Source organism: Protopterus annectens, chromosome 5.part0 (assembly GCF_019279795.1).
Source record: "Protopterus annectens isolate FY-2018-M chromosome 5.part0, PAN1.0, whole genome shotgun sequence".
Taxonomy (NCBI): Eukaryota; Metazoa; Chordata; order Ceratodontiformes; family Protopteridae; genus Protopterus; species Protopterus annectens.
Window position 1 is genome coordinate 142,091,898 of NC_056735.1, and position 19,907 is coordinate 142,111,804.

Consider the following 19,907-nt stretch of genomic DNA (forward strand, 5'->3'; position numbering starts at 1 on the left):
ACACAACTGTATACACAGCAGCTCTTCATCTTCCCTCCCCACTCATTTTCTGTGTATAACTTTGCCATTCCAAATGTTTCTTAAGTAGCAAACCCTCTCTTCCTTTCATCCTTAGAATAATACATGTTTACCACTTTGTACTTCCTACAGACTATATATAAAGTTTCTTTTTTCTGGACAGTTTCATTTCTTGAGCTAAAATCCTATCCCTTTCTTATCCCCAGCTACTCATAAGCTTCCCTATCTTAATGGGGGTCGAACAAACCCTCAGCCTAAAGTACCTCATTCCCAACTCCTACTACATATAGAAGGCTCACTGCAAGAGCTAGACCCTTTGGGTTCTTGGACAGTCTCCGATGAAAGCAAAATGTCCCCCTGGGACCCCTGAGGCACAAGACTTTTCCAGTATCCAAAGAGAATATTACCACCCTCACAGATTATAGAAATGAGTTATATCATACAAGGTTTTCACGGTGCTCCCTCACTCTGGTCTCTGGTATATGGGAGTCCTATGTGCTACCCTACACGCAGAAGCATGGCATTCAGAATGTTAATGAGTATTTCAAAAGTAAATGCCTGAGATACTTCAACTGTGCTCCCAGTAGGTCACTAAAAGGTTCCTGTAGCTAGTATGCATTAAGTAACTTCTGCAAATAAGGCTGAGACATGTATACAGTACCTTGCAAGGTCTCCATATCCACACAGTGCCAGTCCACAATATCAGTGTTATGGACTCCATGGAACATTTTGATTGGTCCAATGACACAGCGTCTGTGAAATGTTAAGCATAGTGAGATGACAAGGTACCTCAGGGGTAATGATGCAGACATAGAGACAATGAGAGCTTCTTGTAGATACACATTTATTAGTGCAATAGCAATCCCAGACATTATTTCGAATTCCCTTTGCATGAGTGAAAACATTCATCAGAGTTCATTTATACAGCATATGCCACTCCAAGACATGGCCTTTATTAATTTATGAATCACTTTGCCATCTTGTTTTGTCTTATTTGCATACACCAAGCCCTCATTTTAATAATGTTGCTCATTATCATGCCATTATATGGTCATGGGATATACTGTGCCCAGTCTTACTGCTTGGTATTCTTTGGTTTGTGTATCTGAGTCACACACACCCTGCATGTGGCTGCTCATTGCACAAAACCACCCCCCATCATGTGGCAAGTTTTGTTGAGTCTCAGCCTATGTGTTGCATACTTGCAATAAATATACATCCTTGACAAACAGAAATAATTGCAGTAATAATTAATGTGATATATTATACACACTACTGAAGTACATGAAGCACAAATATTTTAGAGTTTACAGGGGCAATTTAGTATACCTTCTTATAGGTTATTTGTCAGTTTTGTTTTGACTTGTTTGTTTTAACTTCTGCTTTCACTCAATAGCATCAGTAATATTTACCTATCCACTTTTAGGCCTTTGCTTTAAGTGGATCTGTTATAATATTATTTTGATCTGGGCTTTTATGGCTATTTTAATTTTGATGGACCATTTGTAAATAGTTCCCTATAAAAATGTCGGCACTCAAATGCCGAGTGCCAACAAGCTGAAAAAAAGACTGAAAGCCTAGGAAAAGAGTGAATCTTGAAGATCGCTTTTCTCCTTTAAACTTCATTTTTTTTCCAAGGGGTGAAGCCCCCCCCCCCCCCCCAATTTATATATACCAAGATTGCCATACCTTGGAGAAAAGGGAATATTCTGAAAAATGTCCATCTTGGACTTAGCATATGTAAGTCTGTTTTTTAGTCATTCAGTTTCCATGTTTTGAGACTCAATCTAACAGGTCCAGACATTTCAAATGGTTACCTTTGTAAACATATTTTAATCATGTCCATTAATACTTATCAAGGTTCCACTTTTTATCCCTATATTGTTTATGTGCTTTTCTCATATTTTTTTCATCACTTTTCTATATTGTCTGTGTGGTTTTCTCAAGTTTCTTTTATTACTTCTGAAAGTACCCCTTATTTTCTCCCATATATCTAGAATTTGGAATACCTTGTAAAGCTTTGTGTAGAATCTCTATAAAAAATAATAATAATAAAGGTAAACATGAGCCCATGTTTCCCTTTGTTGTTTGCTGAAAATCAGTGTTTTAAGGTTATATTAAAATCTTATAACAGAATATCCTTTTAGGAGTGATATGGAGAATTGGATACAACAATTAAAATCAAACTAAGAATATCCTGTAGAATTTTGCCCAAGGATATCTTGTCATAGAATCACTCCACTGGGGTCTTCTAAAGAGTTTCCTTCTTCTTGGGAGTTAAGGTAGCAGAGTCAGAATGCTTACAAACTGCTAAAATGGCATCCTTAATGACCATTGCCATAGGGGAGGTTACTCAGGACTTCTCTTCCCAAAATACACATTAAAGCATGTTGTGCCATTATTCAATACTGTACGCACTTGGCAGTATATACTAGAAATCCTATTACACTACTTATGTTCTTCCTGCTGATCATCATGCTCTCCCCTTGTAGTCATTATTTTGTAAATACTTATTGTGCCTTTAGTCATCTGCCACCTAAATATCTTTCTTCATGAACAGGTGAATACATTCTTTCAATGTCTATATTAACTTTTGTTTTCTTTGTTATACTGAAAAAGTAGAAACCATCATGTTTTCTAACAATTGTAAATATGGCCACTGGACTGCATTCTCATTCTAAAATGTCTGTTATGTTTAGAAGTAGATAATGTTTTGAATGGTGAGCTGTGTAATACCTTTAAAAGGTTTCTCAATAAGATGTAAAAGAAATTTGAAAAAGTTGTTGAACTCAAACTAGAATCCAGAGACTAGTAAGATAAAAAAATACAACAAAATTAAACACATAGCTACCTTCTAAATTGTTTTTCCCTACTAACTTGAGGTAGGCCAAAGTCTGTATTTACGCAGAATTTGTGAGACGAATCATTATTTGCCTAAAGCATCGGCTATCACAGCAGTTTATAAGCCAGTGGTCCTCATGACTGTGACCCATCGATGGATAATAAGTCTAAAATGTTTTGCATCACTAGTCACTGAAGAACCCTGTTGATACAACTGGTCATCACTCTTTGAATACGACAGATATTTCTTGTGATGCCCTTTGCTTACTGACATATCCTTTCGGCCTTTACTACCCCTTGAAGGATACCTACAGTTTAAAATAAACAAACAAAGCAACAGTATGCTCGAATAGATGTTTCACCATCCATTCATCATTTCCAAAGTCGTGGGACGTACTCATAGAGGAACAGGCAGTTCATAACCCTTCCATAATTCTTCACTATTACAACCGTACTTTTGGCCGAAACAAACGGCTGACTGATGTTGACTTTTTTTCTTACTGCTTTATCCTTATGAAGGCCTAAATAAAATTGTCACCATCATCATGTTAGCAGAGTAGAATGTATATATTTATGTATGTGTACAATTTTAATGCACTTTCTTCCAAGACCAACCATCCCTATGGATCATAAGAGATGGCAGTGAAGTATTGTGAGATGAGAGCAATACTTCCTGAAGATGCTGTAGGATAAAACTGGTATTTTTAATGCTGGCTTACCCATTCCTATCACCTTTTAATCACAATGTCTACTTCCATGTAGGCAAACTATAACCGACTGTGTGTGATCCAGCATGACCAATGAGCTCAAGGGTGATGATGATCTTTCTTTCTTTAGTGCTGCTCTTTTTGTATTGATTAGTTTATAGGTTCATAGGTTAGTACTAGGCTAACTGCCCTTGCGAGCCATTGTAAGCCTAGCCAATTATCCCTTGTGAGACTCAAACCCTGCACCTTGTGTTTGTAAGGCAAACACCTTAACCATTAGGCCACCCTCCCAACTAATAACAGAAAACTCCATCCTGTCTGAGCAGTTTCACTTCAGCTATTAAGTAGGGAATGTTACTTTTGCCCTCTTTTGAAATAAACCTGATTCCCAACTCACTTTTCTAGATAACAACTTGACTACTACAATTATTTCTTGTTGTGTTTTTACTAATCCATCCACACTTGTATTTCTTACCTGTCTGCATCTACCTCTGTGGTCCATTTAACCTTACTCTATATCCCATTTTGATTTTACTGTGGCTGTCTGGTTTTCCATTCTTCTTACTTTGAGTACATTTCTGTCTTGTTATTATTGCCGTCTTATATTCCATTTTTCTTACTTTGACTTATTGTTTGCAGTGTAGCATTTTCTTCCTTAGTGTGATGCATGTGTATAAACTCTATTGCCAAGAGATTAGTGTAAGAAAAGATAATCCTTGCATACTGCAGCTCTTCATTTAGTAACCCTTATTTCAGCACTTATTTATCCTCAGAGATTGGAAATGATAAAAATTTCTGGAGCGCAAGGGTGTCACATTTCACCAAACTAAGCTCAGACAGTGGATATCAGTTGAACAGCGTATAGTATGCACTGTAACAGCTATGGTTTTGACAATGAAGGGAAATTTGATAATTCCGATGTTTTCTATAAGGATACATATGATTTTTGGGGGTAGATACAAGCCTTACCTCTCTGAAGACTACTGTGCAACTGTGTGTCATTTCCTAGAATTACCAACTTGCCTCACTTCCCTTGGAGATACCGGATGCATTTTGTTTCTTGTGTCCTGGATTAGCCTGGCAACCCCCTTTTAACTCATAGGTTCATAGGTGGTTACTGGGCTGTTGACCTGAAGGTCTTTATAAGTCTAGTTGTATGTACCTAGTATAATGCTAGAGAAACCCAGTATAAAGTATCTGGCATAAACTTGAGATCTTAGTTAGCAATGACTGCCCATATCTAGGCAGTTCATAGGTGAAATCCCCAGCAGGAATTTAAGGTTTCCCATCTATTCATCCAGGATACACTTAAACAGGGTCATAGAGGGGCTTTTTGTTTGATGTGAACTGGTAACCTTTTCCAGAGGAGTGGCAACCTCTTAGAGACATAGCTGTCTCTCCAGCAGGTCTTATTTATGTCGCATACCAGGTTAAGGTCCCTGGAATGGGTGATCCTTGTCTCATTTGACTTGCGGATAAGCAGCATTTCCATTAGGTTTGGATCTGAGATTGCATTGTAGGCCAGGCACAAGTCTCCTTTAAGTAGTCTGTATGCTACTGAGTACAGTGACAGCGACTTCAGTCTGTCAGTGTATGACATGTGCTGGAGACCCTGAATTTTCTTGGTTAGAAATCTCTGAGGTCTCTCAAGTTGCTGCAGGTGCCTGGTAAGGCACATACCAAAGGGAGAATTGCACTAAATTATTGGCCTGATGAGGGTCGAGTACAGAGGTGTTATGGCCTCTTTCACTCTTGAGGCAATGCCTTTGCTAATGAGGTGTGCAACATTGAATGCCTTCCTTACCACAGTAGACACTTGGTGATCAAAGTTTAGGCTACAGTTAACTTGTATTCCCAAGTCTTTCACTATTGAGTTGTTACTTAGTGTATTATTATTTATATGACAGTCTGCAGAGATATCATTTTTACCGAAGGGGATGATAATGCATTTTTTGCATTGAGTTTGAGTCCATGATTCAGGGTCTCCAGCACATGTCATACACTGACAGACTGAAGTCGCTGTCACTGTACTCAGTAGCATACAGACTACTTAGACCTATGACTTTGGCACCAATCATTGGTTTGTGTAAGTCCCTCTTGAAGTATATTGACATTGTTTGAGGATTCAGTGATTGCACCTAATTTGTAGCCATCAGCAAACTTTGTCAGCCACAACCCCTCTGTTTTGGCCTGAACGTCTGAAAAATATATTCCAAACAATACGGGGCCCACCACTGACCTCTGTGGAACCTCACTGGTGACAGGTCTGCTGGATGAGGTAAAGTCCGCAACTTTGAGTGTGATCTGTTGGTGAGTCAGTTAGCAACCCACCTGATGACATAAGGGTTGATATTCAACTGGGAGTTTTTATTAATGAAGCCCAAATGTTGGATTGTGTTGAAGGCATTGGCTAAGTCAAGGTAGGCTGCATGCACAGATATGCGTTTTTCTATGGCTTTGGTGACATTTTCAAAGAAGTCTACCAGGTTTAACAAGCATGACCTGCCTTTGACAAAATCAAGCTGTGTTGGATCAAGGGATTGGAGATCACCTATATCCGTATTTATAAGGTCCATGATTATTTGTTCTGTGGCATTACAGATAAGGCTGGTTAAGCTTATGGGTTTGTAGTTCCCAGGGTCTGTTGCTGTACCCCCTTTATGAAGGGGATGAAGTTTGCTGTTTTCCATTCAGCATGGACAAAATGAGTACTCAGGCTGTGGTAAAAGAGTACATAATGGAGTTTCTAACTAATGTTTTAGACCATTTAAAACACAACCTGGGATGCCCTCCTGTCCCATAGTTGTGTTTTTGGCCTTGGAGAGAGCATTAATGACTTGCTCTTTGGAGATGCAAGGTGGGGGAGATGTAAAGCAAATGCTTAGTGGAATGTTTGGGGGGACATGGGGTTGAAAATTTTGCTAAACCTGTCAGCTAATAGGTTAGCTATTTTTGCAGGATCAGTATGTGTGTGATGCCATCCACATCTAGTTCAGCACATGTCTGGGTCCCACCTTTTAGCTTATGGGTATACCTGAAGAATGCCATATGGGTATATTTGGCTATGGTTGCAACATTTTTTTGAAGTTGCCTTTAGAGGATTTTACAAGTTGTCTTATTTGTTTGTTCAATCAGAGGAGGGTGCTCTTCCAGTGCTAGGATCTCACTTTTATATTTTTATACAGCAACTTCTTCCTCTTGTTATATAACTTAATAATGCTAGATGTCCACCAGGGACACTTATTTTTTCTTGATGATCTTGTTTTGATCCTATCAGGTACAACTGTGTCAATACATTTTTATAAGTGTTTGTACAGGGCATATGTGTATACCTTAGTAAAGTTTTCAATGTTATAATCCACAAAGAACAGAAACAAACTGATAAAAAGTCTAGAAGCACTATAGCAAAAAACGGCAATACAAATTATTGTAAAATTCGTCCTCAAATTTATTGGAATACACGAACAGTTGGTAAGCGCTTTCGGCTGTATAAACTCAGCCTTCATCAGACAAAGTAAACCACTCTGACATTTTGTTATATATTATATGCTTAATTAACCAATTAATAAATAATTCAATTAAATAGATCTTATTACATCTATAAAATCTCAATTTGCATAAAATATGCATGCCGATAAAATACACATAATATAATATAATATGAACCACAATTTATATCATTATAAAACCATAACTAATGAATTCTCCTATCTATTAAGTTATGCCATATGGCCATTAGTTAAATACTGCGTGAGTAATATTTAAGACGTCAAAGCTTTTTATAAACACCTTACTCTATATGAATATTGATACATTGCATAATATATTTATTTACCTATTTAAAGCCCTCAACTTTAATATACTAGAAATGGATATAGAATCATTTATTCCTGGAGTATGTGTGGCATTATAGTGCTTCTGGACTTTTTATCAAAAAGTTTTCAATGTTATCTGTAGGTACAAAAGCTTGGAAATTATTTATGCCATCCCTTAGGAGGGTGTAATTAGCTTTGGTGGAATTATTTAACCTGATTTCACCTAAGAGGGGTTCAGGTGTTATAGCTACTTCTAATGTGACTGATTTGTGATTAGATTTACCCAGTGAAGGTCCTATATTTGTGGTGGTGCACCCATGTTGGTGAGGACCAGGTCAAGAATATTTGAGCCCCTTGTGAGGTTGCATACTATTTGTTCCAGGGCATTAGTGTTAACAAAATCCATGAACCTTTGTGCAAGTATGTTGGTACTCATATAAGTTTCCCAGTCAATGGAGGGATAGTTAAAATTGCCAATAACTAGAGTGTTTGATTGTAATTTGAGTGACTCAAGTAGGTGCAAATAAACAGCATGGGTATCTTGGTTCATTGAAGGGGGCCTATAGCTAACAATGACTTGAGGGGTGGTCTTACCCACAGTTAGTTGAACTTTGAGTAACTCCATGGAGTTTTCCTGTCTAACCAGTCTAGAGGTCTATATATCTTTGACGCAGATAGATACTCCTCCTCCTTTGGTTCTCACACATCCATTTTGTGGTCTGAAAGTGTGGAAGGTGTTGTAGCTTTGCAAGGTCGGGGTATTCTGCGGCCCCAAACCAAATTTCTGTGACTGCACAGATGTCAACTTCCTCCAGGGAGAGGAGTGCTTTCAGAGAGTGCATTTTTGATTTAAACTCCTAGTGTTTATCACAGTAACCTTTAATTTATTTGAGTGATATTTTCAGATCAAAAATTTTGTTCTTGTGACCTTGCCTAAAAAAAGGTGCTATGGGGAAGCATGTGCCTTAGCCAGTAACTGAAAGCCTAGAGGTGACAGGTGAAGGCCATCTCTGGCAAAGCAGCGTGGTCTGTCATCCATGTCATCCCAGGCTGACAGAAACTGGATTCCCTTAGAATGACATCAGAAACTAAGGCAATTGTTGAAGTCAATCATTTTTTGTTTATAGTGTGGTATTATCACAGAATGCTGTCAAGAAGAGAGACATATTTCCCTGGGACATATATTTATAGAGCTCAATCAGGTCTCTCTTCATAAACTCCAATGAGGTACGTCTGAATTTGGACCTCTTCAAGAGGAACCTTGACGATTGGATGGGAGGAAGGAAATTCACCCCAGGGATCACGTCATTCGCCCTGCTAGACAGGGGTCCAGGAAAGTAAATGATGTGGGAAGAAATAGCCAGGGAATTGTTATGGCTAGGCTTGTATAGGCCTTAGGGCTGATAGCCTAGTACCAACCTATGAACCTAGGAAGTCATTCACACCAACATGAACTATGATGTAATCATAATGGTATTTGCTGTTGAGAGACTTGAGTGCATGTGTGGTCTGACAGATCCTGGCACCTGATTGACAGCTGACCGTAACCTTCGCCATATCCAACCTAGTGAGCGGGACACCTGTGTGTCTCACAATGGAGTCACTTATGACTAAAAATTTGGTTTAGATGTGCTTTGCCTTAGGGGCTTATTTGGTAAGACACTGGTGCTTGTGTTTTTGTGTTTTGAGTGCTGTAGGTGCTGTATTAGGTGTAGCATATTTGTGTTTGTAAGGTCTCTTGTGTTTAGTTAGGTTTGTGGTGAGTACCTCTGCATATGATAGTTTATGTGTTGAGTGCATGGTTTGCATAGGAGGTGTAGTATGTGAACTGACAACCTGTTCAGCATTATTGTTCTGTGTGTGAAAGAGCAAGGATTCCAGATTCTTAGTTTAGATGCATCTCTCACAAATTGTACTTGGGTGATTTAGGAATAGAGGGTAGTCAGTGTACATGAGGCGGTTGCTACACTGCCTCAAGATACCCATGTTAATCAGGCTGGTAGGAGAAATGGAGGGAAACCTGACCATCCATAATGCTAGGTTAAATCCTGTTTTCACAGTGGGTAGAGAAAATGGAGGAGTGTGGTATAACTGAGTGCACTAAACAGGATCTGTATTAATGGGGTGTTTTATAAAGGGTCTATACTCATTTGAGTTGCTCAGTTATTTTCCCCTGTAACATCACTATAGCCGTACATATATTAATATTCACCTGTTTACATGCAAACTGTATCATACAGTAGGTAAAACATTATTATATACAGGGATTCACAGGATTGTTAACAGTATAATAACCTCCATTTTTAGCAGATGTGGGTGATGATGCCAAGAATAGACCTATGACTTCTGTAGGGCTTAAAGCTTTTCTTTTCTATGATCTCATGGGGGGAATAATATTCTCTTGGTGCCCTTTCATGAATACTTGTGGATTTTCTTGTTTTTCATACATCGTGCATTCAATAAAATTGCAAGTGATTTTGGCTAATTGTGATGATAAAGTAACTGAACAAGGCTTTTTTTTTCAACTACAGGAACATTTGATGCGTAGCTGGATGATTAAAATAAATCAAATGAAGTATACTTTTGCTTGCCGCTACATAAGACAGGCTCAGATGGTTGACCATACAATGTAAGTAATTCCAAGCTGGCAATTGTGGCAGTTGTACTGACATTTGGATAAGCAGTTTCTAAATAAATAGTGATCTGACTCAAGCTTGATATGCATGGTAAGACTTCTTTTGTGCAATATGCTAGTGTTCATGGAAGCCTGGTTTGTGTCATCAGACTAAATATACAGTGAAGCAAAATATGGAAATGTTTATAGTAAAAAAATATTCTGAATGTTCCCCTTTATAAAGAGGTTTTATTTGGCACTTCATCTGCTGTTGTGCTTAAAAGAGTTGATGAAAGGGAGAAACTGATACAAAGGGTAAAGGAAATTGTCCAGTCCTCTATACCAAAATACAGCAGACATTTCCCTTCCAGTACTGGAACATTTTCCAGGAACCACAGAGGAGATGAAGAGCGAAAAAAACACAACTAGTAACCAACCAAGTTTGGCTTCTCTAGAGCGAAACTTGGTTGGTTAACATTTTCCAGGAAACCATTTAAACAATCCCAGCAAAAGTCAGAAAAGCAACCATTTAAAAAGCAGTAGCAGTTTTAAAAAAATGAGGACACCAGAGGCTCAATCTCAGTCCAGTAAAAATGATAAACTATGCCTCCCCTTCCACCCCATCCCTTCCCCACCCTGGCAGCTCTCTAAACTTTTCAACAAATCTTTCTCTGCATCTTCACCTGTGGTACCAAGTTACAACAGATTCTTGGGTATTAGGAATCATTCAAAATAGGTGCAGGTGGCAGTGGAAATCCCTCCCTCCAAACCTAGAAATTCTGGCCTATCCTCAGAATCACACCCATCTGTTTCCTCACATCATTATAAATCCATTGGTGCCTACTAGGCTAGCGGCCTCAACAGCCATTTTAAGCCTAGTCAAGCTTAGCCCAGATTTACCAAAATATTGATGATGTGTCAATACCCTTAGAAGTTTTACAGTTATGATAAAGGCTTCAACACATCAAGCTTTCACAGGCTGCCCGTCTGTTGGAGATACAGGTGCCAAACAATGTGTACTTTGTGAGTTCCAATCCATTGGTCCAAGATGCATTTGAATAGGGTTAAGGAGAATGGGTAATCTCTGAGATACATACCTGTCCCTCCAACATGTTCTGCTTATATCGCACACAAGGTTTAGGACCTTAGAATGGGTATTTCTGATGTTATTTGTTTTGCATATGTGCAACAAATCCATCAGTGTGGGATCACAGGATGCCTTGCAAAATAGGCATACATCTCCATACAGCAGTCTGAAGGAGACTGAGTAGAGGGATAGGGTTTTGAGGTTTGCATAGGATGTGAAGTCTACTCATTGTATTCTCTTTGTGAGTAACCACTGTGTTTTTTCAAGCTGTTTCAAGTGCCTGGTCAGGTACATGCTGAAGGGTGTATTTTACACAGTGTTTGGTCTGATGACATGTGTACAGTGAAACAGTGACATCCTTGGACCTAGTTGACATGCCGTTACTTATGAGTTGTGCAACATAGAATGAGTTTCTAACTACAGTAGACGTGGTAGTCAAAGGTCATTATTGTATGTATTAAAAGTCATTATCTTATATATTAAAGGTTATCCTATGTGGTGGTTATCTCATCACTCATTTGCTATCCCAGGAAGTAACAGAACCTGTATCAGGGCATCAAAAAGGGAAAGGATTTTATTCTAGAATATTTATGGTGCCCAAAAAGGACGGAATCATAAGACCTATTTTAGATCTGTTTTCAATATTCACGTCATGGTTCCAAAGGTGAAATTTCTTACCCTGCTGTCTCTCTTTCTCCCGATTCCCCCTTCTCTTATGTTTTTGGGTAACCTTGGATATGAAAAATGCATATCACCACATATCCACTCACATAGATTTCATATGCTTTTTAAGATTTTCTGTTTCTGGTTACGCATTTTCAGTTCTCTTTTTTACCAGTTGGTTTGTCCAAAGCACCAAGGGCATTTACAAATTCTCTAGCACCAGAGATTGTACTCTGTAGGTAACAAGGCATCTACATCTTTCCCTATTTGGACAACTGTCTTATTTTTGTAACTCTATCAGCTTTAGAGAAAGAAGACTATCCAAAGGGTTTCTTCCAGTCAGTGAAGGTGAAGTTTTATTCCAAACTATTTCTGTTAAATATACTTTCTAAATTTATCAGATCTGGATAAGTTCATAACTGCAGGTTCAGTGTGGTGACTCTGTAGATTTTGCTTCCTTTTACAGATCAGGACTGTTATTTAGCAACAGCGGACAAAGAAGACTCATATCTTCACATTCCCATAGATACATCATCATAAAAATACCCCACATTACAGACAGTCTATCATCTTCTCCGGTTTTCATCTTTGCCATATAGGTTAACAATCGGAAGAGTAATTGCCAAATGTTTAGCTGTAATAATGGCTAAAAATCTCTCTCCATATTTGGACATCAGTTTGATAGTGGCAAAAAAAGAAAACCCCCTCTCCCTGTTTGGGCAACAATTTGATAGTGGCAAAAAAGAAATACTGACACAGCACATCAGTCAAAAAAATGAACTGTGAAAATCAACACGGTGTGGCAAAAGAGTGGCAACACAACACAACTAAATAAAATCTCCTCCTAGAGCCAATAACCTATGACCACAGTTGAAAAAAACACATTTATTAATCCACAGGTCACGATTCACAGATATAATCTACAAAAAAATCGCAATATAAAATCCATTTGGCACACAACAGGTCAAGCGCTTTCGTCAATAGACTTCATCAGAACAAAAAATGAACTGTTCCATTCCCTGGGAATAACAATAAATTACAAAAATATTATTTTACTTATTAAACATCAGTGACTTTTCTAGGAACAGTCCTAGATTCACTACAAGTGTACATTTTTCTTCTAAGAAAAACAGAAATTTAGCCAATCAGTTTACAGTTATCTTATTAACAAGCTGTATCAGCAAAACATTTTCTGACCTCGCTGGGTATATATCTTCTTGCATTTTGCTGCTTTCTCCTGCAGGATTACATATGAAAAAAATGACATCTCAAAATAGTTTGGAGCCAATCTACAGATCAAGTGGACATCTTGATTCCTAAACATATCCATTTTAGTGATGTTGCCTCCACCATCCAAAGTGAAAATTCTTTACAGACTTTTCAGAGAATGCATGAAGGAGATCACGTCAGCAACTTATCATTCCAAGGAATTTACCCTCAACAGGAACCATCCCTTCACAGGGTCATAGTTGTATACTTGGCTAATGGCGTCTAGGGCTTTAATAAGTCCAGCCAAGCATCCTAATTGTATCCTGCAAGTTTATGTGCCTTAGAAGTTACTTTAAGGGATATATGTAAACTAGGGTATGATTTACAGGCTGCCTGTGTCCCCATTAGAGACATAGATACTAGATCAGGGGTGTATTTCAAATTTTCCCATGCACTGGTCCAGGTTTCTCTTGAATAGGGTTCGAGAAGACCTCTGCTTCACCTCCTATGTGAATCCTGTTCCAGAGAAGGGAAATTTTCTGAGATACATACCTGTCTCTCCAATGTGTCCTATTTATGTCACAAGCAAAATTTAAATCCTTGAATTGAGTAAGTTTGATGGTATTTATTTTGTGGATATGCAAAAGAGCTCTCATAGTGGGATCCAAGGGTTTCTTGTATGACAGGCATGGATTGCTTCTCAATAGTCTAGGACTTTGAGGCGATTTGCATAGGACAAGCTGTTTATGTACTGTATTATTTTTGTGTGGAAGTGCTGTGGACATTCCAGTTGTTGCTGCAGCTGGTCAGATTCATACCAAAGGGGGCATTGTGCACAGTGATGGGACTGATGAGGGATGAATACAGTGGGACAATTACTTTCTTAAACCTAGATGTCATACCATTGCTTATAAGTTGAGCAACATAGAATGATTCCTTACTACCTTTGACACGTGTTAATTGGAAGCCAGATTACTATCTATATGTGTACCCAAATCTTTGACTACTATTTCTGCTGTTAGGGGTGTGTTATTGATGAGGTAATTTCCTAAGGTGGCTGACTTCCCAAAGGGTAGTATTATACACTTCTTGGCATTGAGTTTGAAGCTGTGGCTTTGGCACCAGTCACTTGCCTGTATCAGTCCTTCCTGTAGGATGTTAGTGTCTTGGGAGGATTCTATGACTGCTCCTAGTTTACAGTTATCTGCAGATTTGGTCAGACAGAGGCTGTTGACATTGGCTTTGATTTCTGAGAAGCAGATGCCAAAAAGGAGTGGACCCAGCACAGAGCCCTGAGGGACTGCATGATTGATTGACCTCTGTGTGGAGGTGGTTTCCCCCTATCCTAAGTTCCTGGATCATAGTTAAGAACCAGATGACTATCCAGCATTTAACATATGGAGTTATACCTATAGCTGTGAGTTAGTTTGCATTGCATGAGTGGGATAATATATCAAATGCTTTAGCCAGGTTAAGGTAGGCTGTATGCTCTGTTTTGCCATCATCCATTGTCTTGATGACCTTCTCAAAGTGATCCAACAGGTTGAGTAGGCATGATCCATTCTTGACAAGACCAAACTGTGTTGGATTCAGTGTTTCAAGGTTTTCTATGTCCTTATTAATCATGTGCATGATATTTTTTTCCTTGGCTTTGCATATGAGACCAGTGTTTCTAAGTATGAATGTGTTACTTTTGCTGTTATTATTTCTGAGACTTATGGGTCTGTAGTTCCTGGGGTCAACTGATGGCCCACCCTTGTGCAGAGGGAGGACCATTGTAGTTGTCCAGTCACATGGCAAAACATCTGTCTGGAGGTTGTACTTAAACAGTGTCTGTTTTGGTCCTGTTTCAGGCTATTTAGGAGGCTTCCTGGGATGTTATCAAGGGGGCCATTGGTCCAGTCTTTTTGGCATTAGAGAGTGCATCTAGGACCTGCTCCCTAATGATAGTTGAGGAGGTTTTGTTTGATGGTATTTCCTGGGGTGGGTGGCTGGGGAGAGCGGAGGATAAAATTGGACCTGAATTTTTTGGCCAGCAGATTTTCTATATCTTCCAGCTCTGTGTAGGTTTCTGTATTTACAGACAGTTCTGCACACTGCTGTGTGCTGCCTTTGAGGTTTCGGACATAGCTATTTGCTTGTTTAGATCAATGAGAGTATTTTATCATGCTGGATGTAGCGCTTCTTAATCCTGGATATGACTTTTTTCTTTTGTTGTACAACCTGTTTATATTTACATTCCACCAGGGAAGTTTGTTTTTTGTGATAGTTTTAGGCTTATTCCTGGTAGGCACAGCTGTCTCTATACATTTATTTATATGATGGTATAGGGTTTCTTTGAACAGTTCTGCATAGGTAGCTGTGCTGTCAGTGTTTTGTGAGCTTGAAATTTTGACAGGTTATCACTTAGTTTGCATTAGAATAGTTCCCAAATGCTACGGGTTTAGCCGTGGTCACAGAATTTATTTTTATTACGAAGGAGACAGCTTTCTGGTCTGACCTTACCAGAGAGGACACTACACTAGCGGGGTACACCAGACTCCCATGTTTTTGAGTACAAGGTCAAGTGTGTTTGCACCCTTAGTGGATGTATGGGCTATCTGATCTAAGGTGTTTGTGTTTACAAAATCCAGGAATCTCTGGGCCTAAACGTCTGAGTTCATATAAGTATCCCAGTTTATAGTGGGGTAGTGGAAGTCACCCATGAATATGGCATTGGGTTGAATAAGGAGGGCCTTCATTAAGTCCAAGTTATGTGTTACATGGGTCATAGAGGGAGACCTATAACTTGCAAGGATATGATATGGGACTTTGCCTATGGAAATCTGGACTTAGAGAAGCTCAAGCACATTACCATGCTTAACTAGTCTTTAGGTGATTTTGTTGTTGCTATAGATTTAGACACCTCCACTTTTGCTCCCTTCCTGAGCAGTAACTGGCCTAAATGTGTGGAAGGCATGGTATCCCTGCATTGCCGGAGAGCTGTCTGTGGCAGTAAACCACGCCTCGATACCTGTGCAGATGTTCATTTTCTCCAGGGTGAGGAGAGCCTAGAGGGAGTTGAGTTTCTTGTTTAGGCTCCTGATATTGAGCAGTAACATCTTTAGATTCCTTTGGGTTGGTTTTGCTATGTCAGATGGTTTGTCAGCTTGGCATTGCCTAAAAAAGGCACTGTGAGGAGGAAGGCAATGTTTTAACCAATATTCAAAAGCATAGAGGGGACAGGTGCAGACCATCATTTGCAAAGCTAAGTGGTCCATTGATCTTATCCTCCCATGATGAAAAATATTGCACCCCTTGGAATGACACCAGAAACTAAGCCAATTATTGAAATCATTCATCTTTTTTTCATGTTGTGGTATCATCCATGGTGTAGATATAACGCTCTCAGTGCTAGCACTGCTAGGTACATACCAGCCTGAGACACACAGTCCAGAGCTCCATAATGTCTTTCTTCATACAATTCAGAGAGGGACATCTCAGATCATTGACACCCACATGGACTATGATTGAGTTATACTGGTGCTTGTGCTTTAATGACTTGAGTGCATGGGTGATTTGCAGGTCCTGATAGACAACTGAACATGGTTTTCTCCTTATTCAGCCTGGTGAGTGGGACATCTGCATGCCTCACAGTGGAGACTCCTATGATTAAAATATTTGGTAGTGTGTTGGTTTGTCTTAAGGGCATTGTAGTCGAGGCTCCAAAGGTTTTGGCTGTATTATATTGTGTTTGGTGTTGTTTTGGTGAAGTGATTTTGAGATTGCTGAGAATTCTTTTTATAGGGTGAAAGACTAGGAGGTCTTTGGGATTTAGGAAGGTTGCTTTTAAGTGCCTCAGCATTTGTTGGTCTGTGTGTGTGTTTTTGGTCAGTACAATGTGTGGTGAGTGTAATATGTATATTGCCAACAACCTGATTGTTATTTTGAATGCTTTTGTGTGAATCTTGCCTCCAGTGACATCATATTTAATTTTGTAATTGTATCTCTCACATACTGTATCCATTTCTCTAACGCTAAGTTGATTGTCAGTGAACACGAGACAATTCCTACATTGTCTCAGGATGCCCATGCCTATCAAGCTGCCAGTGCAGAAATTGGGAATATGCCCTTCCATGGTGCCAGGTCTTTTTAGGTGAACTACAAAAGGGTGGTATAGTAGACTAACATGGGTGCTGTGATGGCAGAAACTAAAAATATAGTGTGTGTGACTGAAATCATGCAGCAGTGCACATCAGCTCACAAACAAGTTGCTCTGTGTGCATGAGAGTACCAGGTAAAGTTACAGGGGACATTTTATAGGTTTCTAAGTTGACTGCATCTGTGCAAGGCACTACTAAACACTACTGCATGACAAGCAGTGAAAGTTATAGACTCAAAGAAAAGTGACTCAACCAAACAAAAATCACTGGCTGAAAAAAATGATCTCACTATAAGCCTCCCTGTGTGTTTCCCAACTCAGAAAAAAATTTGGTCTGTGTTCTTAATTTAAAACACACTTTAATTAGGCAAAAGTGAAAAGGTCCAAGAAACAAATCAAACAACCAGTTACAAAAAGTAATTGCAAGGTGATTCTAAGGCAGACAAGCCAGCACTGAGGAACACACATATAGGCAATTTCAAAGTGCACTAATAGCGGCTAGAACAAGGAAAAGGGAATACATTTTACAGTGATGAAATGCAGAAAATGCAGAAAATGCAGTAAAATAGTTGAAAATATAGAAGCAGTCTTCAGAAATAGCTTAGAAAAGTGCAGTCTTTCAAGTACTTACCTTGCCTGGATGGCACTAGAATCAGGCCAAACAGTCTTGAGAACACAGGTGTGGACTCTTAAGAGTTTGAGCTCTGTGGAAATGAGCCAAAAGCTGAGCAAATACACACCAAATTTAGAGACTGGAAGAAAAGTGATTAAACCAACTAAAAACCCTCTGGCTGATGAAACTATCTCATGTTAAGCCTCTCTGTGTGTTTCCCAATTTGGACAGACCAGGCTACCTTTCTACTATCAAAAGAATTGTGGTCCTGGTCTTCTTAATGTAAAAACATGCATTGGTTACCAAAAAGTAAAAAGGTACCACCTAGTTACAAAATGTAATTGTCACTTAAGCCTACCTGTGTGTATTGCAACTCAAACATGTTTATATTGTCTACATATACATACCGCATGTTTATATTTATATTCATAAATTTTAAATGGAGTCCTGTTTATACATTTTTTCTAGGGTATGCAGACCTGAGTGATCATCACTGCTGTGAGCATAAATGCTTGTTTTTTTCTGACAAATTTCTGAGAGTATTTTACTTTAAAATTAAAATTGTTTAATAGATTTATCATTTGAGATGAAAAGACTTATGTACATATATATATTCTCAAGAATGTAATTTTATTTAGGATTTGTTGTACTACATGTTCATAAATAATATGTATTGTTTTTAGCCCAACAAAATGTAGTATTATGTATTACTTAATTTTTAATTTTTAGTTGCTTTTCCCACTTGACACACAAACCTGAGGAAGTTCTAATAGAAGAAAGTGATATATGTTAAAAATGTTTCAAAATATTTCTAAGGAATCTGGAAGATTTATGTTAACTTTTTCTTCTTTTTTATTTGGTACTACAAATAAATGCTTTCAAGAATTTTTTGTGATTATTAATGTGTAATTTTTAATTTAACTTTTAGTTTAGTTTAACATATCTTGGAATCGCTGATCTTGAAGTAGGGCAGTACTGTGTCAAATATCACAATGGTGTATGGGGGAAGGGGTATTTACCAAGTAAACATGCTAATTGTCATTTACAAAGCAGCCACTCCCATGCTTTTAAACATGCCTTTCAACAGGTGTATAAAAGGAATGATGAATTTATACACTTTTATTCTATTTTTTCAGCTACTATTTGGATCGCTTTTTTGTGTTTTTTAATAAAGAAGATTCAAATTGAACCAGCTTGTGTTTCCCTACTTTTGTTACTGAATTTATACTTTGGAAAGTTTTAAAGAAAGTATTTCTACAACCTGTTATTATTTTGTATTTTATTAGGTCCCTGGATTCTAGGGAATCTTATATCTTCCACACAGAGAAGTTTCCTCATTATTTATTGTTATATTCCCAACACTGTCCCCTCAGAGCTTTAACTTCCTTCTGTTGGTTGGCATGAACTCCATGAAGGGCTTGGTACCCAAACTTGACTTTTAGTCAGTTCAGCTCTAGTTGACTAATGGCTTGGGCAAGTGGAAGGTGCCCTGAAAGATTTGAAAGCTGGACAGCTGTTGTAACCTGTGTAGGATATAACCCATATAGCTAAGGGAGCAGTGGTCATCTGAATATCTACTGTTGTGGTAATTTTACTTACACAGCCGTACTGTCCCCTTCCTTAACCCATACAGAGCATGCTGATTCTCTACATTTACTCTGTCAGCTAGCCATCAAGGCTGAAAACATTTTTATTGGAGATTTTAATTATCTCTCTATTAACTAGTAAATGTATTCAATCTCTAACAAATATGCCTAGAGATTCTTTGACTTTGGGAGAGTGCAGAGTGTTAGCCATCTTTCCCCTTTCATTATGAATAGCCTCCCTTCCTGTTCCATCCCATTTATTTCTACCTCCCTAGTAAACTCTGATCACCAAGTTGTTTTCTTCACCCTCAGTACAAGCCTCCCCACCCATAAAAAGTGAACAGTACTCCAAGATTTTTGCATCTTTGTGTTAAACATGTCTCTAATAGTTGTGCTTGGGCGGTTGCGACTTCCTCAGTATTTTTTTGATTTTGTGATTTTTGCAATGTCAACATCACTACTTCTAGATATCCTGATCAAGCAATACGGCTATATTACACTGAGCAAACCCATTTGTGACTCCACCCTTCCCTCATCATACTCCACACAACATTACTCCATTATGAATAGATTATAGAAGAGGTCATTCCAGTTCACCACAAGATCAAAAGTA

General features: G+C 38.5%; 1 protein-coding gene across 1 annotated transcript in view; it reads left to right on the forward strand.

Annotated features, from left to right (window-relative positions):
- The window catches only part of VWA3B (von Willebrand factor A domain containing 3B), a 2,054,405-nt gene that overhangs the window by 1,607,098 nt on the left and 427,400 nt on the right, over positions 1 to 19,907 (forward strand). The window contains exon 24 of the mRNA XM_044071813.1: positions 9,913 to 10,010. Coding sequence (XP_043927748.1) covers positions 9,913 to 10,010 — 98 coding nt within the window. The remainder of the gene's footprint in view (positions 1 to 9,912; positions 10,011 to 19,907) is intronic.